The sequence below is a fragment of the Macadamia integrifolia genome, chromosome 7, assembly GCF_013358625.1.
Source record: "Macadamia integrifolia cultivar HAES 741 chromosome 7, SCU_Mint_v3, whole genome shotgun sequence".
Taxonomy (NCBI): domain Eukaryota; kingdom Viridiplantae; phylum Streptophyta; class Magnoliopsida; order Proteales; family Proteaceae; genus Macadamia; species Macadamia integrifolia.
In genome coordinates, this window is record NC_056563.1 from 22,567,661 (window position 1) to 22,573,499 (window position 5,839).

The 5,839-nt window shown below is 37.0% G+C and overlaps 1 protein-coding gene across 1 annotated transcript; it reads right to left on the reverse strand.

Annotated features, from left to right (window-relative positions):
• Positions 1–2,081: 2,081 nt before the first annotated feature.
• Positions 2,082–5,539, reverse strand: LOC122085244 (acid phosphatase 1-like). The gene is made up of 3 exons (XM_042653731.1): positions 4,851–5,539; positions 4,491–4,700; positions 2,082–2,397 (listed from the first exon to the last, which is right to left on the reverse strand). Exons 1-3 carry the CDS (start codon positions 5,264–5,266, stop codon positions 2,220–2,222), a joined length of 804 nt encoding a protein of 267 aa, XP_042509665.1. The 5' UTR covers positions 5,267–5,539; the 3' UTR covers positions 2,082–2,219.
• Between the last annotated feature and the right edge of the window lie 300 nt (positions 5,540–5,839).

Sequence of the window (5,839 nt, forward strand, 5' to 3'; positions counted from 1 at the left end):
ATGAGACTTACCGTGTGGCGTCATTTTTTCTAGGTAAAAACCATGTGAAAATTTTAAAATGTCTTTTTTTTTTTTTGTATTGAATTTGTGTAAAGTTTTACTTTTATATGGTTTTTACCTAAAAACAAATAGAGCCTTGATGAAACTGTGAAATGTCAATTCTATTGTTATGTAAGTTTCTAATAAGTTGTATCCTATTGATACAGTTTCTTGTTTAGCCTGTCCCAAACTTTAAAATTCTGCAACTTTAAGTCTGTGGTTTGGACTATATATCAAAGATGCCAAAGAAGTTTTGGAAGAGTGAGTAAATGAGGCAGAAGTAGAATTGACATTGCAAAAGCAAATGGTAATAACTGATAACGACTAAGCACTCAACCAACTAACCAACCTGGAGGAAAGGACACATTCATTAGTTGAGCAACAACTCCTCTTAAAGTGGGTGGTGGGTTTCCATTAGTTGATTAGTCTTCCAGTCTCTAGTCTCTGTTAGCTTTGTTGCGTGACATGCGCCTTTCTATTCTCTCTTCACTAATTGATCATGTTGTGGCACTTTATAGCCATGGGAATGGGTGGGGACAGATCTCCACCCTTCATGGGATGTGGTCCAGATGCCAAAGGTGGGTCCCACATCCCATGGAGGGTGTGAGATCCATCCCCACCCCCTTCCCATGTGGGGAGTGGATCCAAACTTGTAGTTCCCCACCTTAGCACAAACAGTATTTAAATCTAAACTCAAATCAATGAAGCCTTATATAAATCATCCATATGAGGACAAGATCTAAAGTAGATGCATTATACTTTGTATATTTATAACTATAATGCTTCTATCTTACAATTATAAGCAATAGATTATATGTGCCCCATCCACCATGTGACGGTTCTATTAAAAAATGACACATCTAGTGCACGAGGTTCCCACCAATAAAGGGTTTGGAAAGGGTCACAATATACGGAGTGTTACCCCTACTTTGTGGAAAATATATTTCCTAATATATTGTTCATATCATCATCTATCAATTTAGTTTCAATTTTTTCTTTTAACAAAAAGTTTCAGACTCAATCTACTTAGCATGAGATATTGAAAATATAATATTTGGTCGACTTTTCAACTATAGCAACTTTGGGATTACTTTCAACTTTGGCAGTTTCGGAAGAGGTTCACTTTGATCATTGCAAATAGAAGGATAGTCTTAACATAGAGAGCCATATATAGAGAGAATGGATCTAAAACTTGTCACGTGGTTAATTTAAGGGAGAATCTTTTCATTTAATGATCAGTTTGACCAAAGCTGGATCCCCAGCCCATCTTGCACGCTGGAACGCTGAATAAAAAGTTGGCGACCTAACACTTATATATCACTAGAAAGGGTTTTCTTCATATTGAAGGAAGGAAAAATTCCATTGCCAATGGTCATCTCCACCAACCTTTTAAAGAGCACTTCTCTAGCTATCTCGGATTCAGCTTCTCTGTGGCGCAATATGATGTCCGACGTGTATTTAACAATCATAAATACCTTGGCATGGAACTCAAAGCGATCACAAATAATTCAAGACATTTTTAAGTATTAGATGTGCGCCAGACACAATATTGCGTCGCAGAAGATCCAAATCCAGTATCTCAATCTATATTGCTTGCCTGAAGCTTAGATCTATCTATCTAAAATGGAAATATAATAGTTGTGTGAGACATATGGTCTCAACTTTTGGGATTTGGGATTAAAGTAGGGAGGCTGATTTTGTCAATGACTGTTGGATCAACATGGATATATCACATATGGAATTTTGATGGCCCATTTCAATCATATCCCTATTATATAGGCTTTTCCCCTCTTAAGTTTTCAGCCATCAATTTTTTTTTTTCTTTACAATACGTATAGATTAGAGAACCTGTTCCTAAATTGTAAACCTTGCTTATCGACATATCGTTTGGATCTTGTAAAGATTTTCAGCAAAATCTTGCAAATCATGAACAAAGTAACTTGTATAGTTCCTAGATAAAGAGAGAAGCAAATACATACATATATGTGTGTGTGTGTGAGAGAGAGAGAGAGAGAGAGAGAGAGAGAGAGAGAGAAGCTTTCTAAAGTAAATTACCAACACAGTGATCTATAGGAGTTTGGATTTTTTTACACTTGAAAGGAGTCAGATAGCTGACTTCAGGTATAAAAGGGTTTTTGATAAAAATTGAAATGTTTACTGCTGTCAATGAAATGCTCCTATCAGGGAATATAGTACATGGGATTTGGAAGCTTGAAGGAACGAATTGACATGGTGTAACCAAGTAAATCACTCCATTGATCTCCAGAGTTCCCCAGAATCCTATATCCTTCTTTCACCATCTCGCTTCTCCTCTCCGACTTGTATAGAGTTGCAGTTTTTCCATGGTCTTCCAAGGCTCTGCACAGGTAAGAAACAAAGAAAACCACTCAAAAGTATTGCATGTGTAGCATGGCACACCAGTTCTGAGTCTTAAATACTTCAGAAATAAATAAAAATGATGAACAGTATGTACAGTTAGAACCTCAAATATCTGAGCATCAAGAATAAAAATGCCAGTCATATAACCATTTCCCAAACATCATTTTTAGATGGATTACATCTTCCATAAATCTTAGATCAATATTGTTGAAGGCAACCTGAAATTGAAATCAACAGACTACAGTAATAACATATTGATTTGAAATCACATGGCTAATGTGGAAACACATTAAAGACCTAAGAGAGTGAGGTTTTTCTTGTTGCCTTCTTCCATATGACCAAATCTAAGGGAACAAAGTTTCCTGTAAGTTCCATAACAGAAAATTTCTATCAGATCATACCTGTAGAAAAAATTTAAGAATGTAAATCTTTTTCCCTCTTTTTGGGTGTGGGGCAAAAATTGATTGGGGCAGCCTGTGCACCTAAGGGAAGCACAAATGACACATAGAGTGAAGCAGGAATTGATCCCAGGTCTATGCTGCGACTAACCATGTACTGCCAACTGAGCTAGCCAGCAACTTCAAGACTATAAATTCTAGTTTCTAGGAAGTTAGAAGAACTGAGATCTCAGGAGCGAATATCTTGCCTGGAACTGAACCATGCATATAAGTTTCAAAATATTTGTAAATTGAAAATTATAAGGTTTTGTCAGGTGAGGCTATAGATGAACTAATAATCCATGAGTTTCTCAATGTTGTCTAGCTAAAACATGTGCCCTGTTCACAATTATGACGCATTTCAATTGTTTTCTTGTATTGGAGGAACAAGGGTTTAGATGCCAATTTCTAAAATTAGTGAAATAATCAGTCTTGACTGACACAGGAATCAAGAGGCCAAACTGTTCAAAATATGATAATGGTGATTATTGTCACAATCTTAAGTACTGAAGAAGAATCAAAGGCCAAAACCATTCACCTTATGACAATGGCGCATGTAAATTATGAACCTGGTTTTTCATCACATAAGTAAATCAAGTGTATGTTGAAACAGATGATGTAACAATTCTAGTAGCTAATCTGGTTTTCATTTCGCCAAGATAATCCTTTTGGCTCCATTTGGTTGCAAGGGAAGTGAAGGGAAGGGAAGTGAAATCAAATGAATACGAAAGCAAATTTTTGTAATCATTACCTTACATGATGGTGTAACTATCTCCCAAATACATCAAATATAGACAAAATCATGGGAAACAGTTCTGTTCACCATGCTATGTCGTCTCTATGTGAGATCCCATTTGAGATATAGATTGGGTCATTCATATCACGGTTCCCATCTTGTGTTGTTAACAAGTACAAGTAACTAATCTAATCTTTCACATAAGGTCCTAAATGAGGATCTTGGCACACATTGATAGCATAAGTAAAGCCCCCTCTTTCTCTAGTGTGGTGTAATCATCAAACCTTGTGTTTTTAATAAGAAGCGAAGAACCCAAACTGCAGAATGATTCACACAAAGTTCATATAGATTCCTGAACTATGTGAAGAAACCCTGAGATCTTAAAGTAACATTGTAAGTATATAATTCATCCGCCACTAGATAGATAGGTAGTACCAGGCTATTACCACTATTTTTGCAGCACAAATGCATGATATCTAGATAGTTGATCTGACAGAACTTCCTTTTTTTTTGCCCCTTGGATTGAAGAAAAAAAATCAACCATAATCCAAGGATCTTTTGAGGTACTTGATAGCCAAGACCTAGAATCGAATCCTGCTTGTTGGGGGTTGGGGGGTCATGGCAGGTTATAAAATTAAAAAGAAAATGAAAGCATCTAATGATTCAACAAATTGAATCCTTGTCAAATTAACCATTGACATTACTCCAGAAATAAGCAGACAATGAAAAAGGGAAGGAAAACACTTTGGATCCAAGCATCAACTGATACTAATCAGAGAAACTGAAAATCACTGATTAAGTTTAATCATTCCACGCAAAACCAAAAACTTTCAATTGTTCCAACACATAATATTCTACTAGGGGAACCCGAAATTTCAATCAACAAGAAAAATCCATACCTCAATATAAGTTTGTCCCAATACTGAAATCCTGCATTTCTTAAATTTTCAACAGTAACACTCCTGTGCTTTTCACTCCGACCTGTCAACAAGAAGACCTTGAATCCCAACCCCAAAACTTCTTCATACAACTTCGAACTTGACTCTATGGCAGAAGCCGTAGCTTTTTCCACCCATTTATCAAATTCACGCCCGTCAAAAACCTCTAAACTACATTTCCATTGAAATACACATCAGAGAATCAGTTTCTTGCACAACCCATCAGCTCAAATTAAGCAAAATTTACAGAAACAAAAAATTTAACAGATTTCAGTTGCAGACCAAATCTAATCACAAAAAATGGAGAAAATTGAAACTCACCCAAACCCATGGTCGATATAATATGGAAGATTCGAGAGCAGTGTCTCATCGATATCGAAAACCCAGGCATCCATCCCATCCCCAACGAGCTGAAGGCTCCTCGCGTAAGTAGTCGCTTCAATGGAAACCCTCTCGAGATCAAAAGTGTATGCTCTGCTTGTCATGTAATCCTTCACATATTCGGCGCATTCGGGCGGGATCGTACTCCACGAGTTTAGGTTATTAGCCTCAGCTGCAAATCTCCAACTCGAACACTGTAACCGTAGCTCATCATCTTCCAATCCTTTCAATTGAGATTCATGGGTTTCAGGGAATTCGAGGATTAACGGTCTGGGAAGGTGAGAATCGAATTTCTCTTCCGAACAAACAATTGAAGAGAGACCCAGGAAGAACAGAAATCCCAGAAGGCGATTCATGGTAGAAAGAAGAAATCTTGACAATTCAGGGCAGCAAAAGATCAGAATTTATGAGATATTGAATTTGGAAAAAGGAGGAGAAGAAAAACAATCGTTGGTTTTCAAGGTCGGGCCGTGTCAAGGCATTCGTTTCTTCATTTGAACAGTTCTCGCTTCTGAATGCCTTAAGGGACTCTCTCTCTCTCTCTCTCGAGTCTAGAGAGAGAAAACAAAGGAACTAAGAAACAAGGGAATAGGGATGGAGAGTTGGTGCAGATGAACTGAATCTGATTTGCAACAGAGCCATGAGAGCCATGGTGGGTAAGGGTCTTAATCGCTTCGGTTTCGGTTTAAACGATGCGAATCGGCTTGGTTCACATTTATTTGATTAAAACCATAATTGTGCCATTTACTAAACGGTTCCATTTTCTGAAATTGTGATTATTTAGTAAATGATTTCGGTTTCTACGGTTTCTAAATGGTGTCGGTTTTACAGTTTTAAACGGTTTCGGTTTTGATTTATTCCATACAATTTGTAAAACGGTTCACAATCGATTTGTTATAACTTGCAACCATCTCTAAACTGAAGATCAT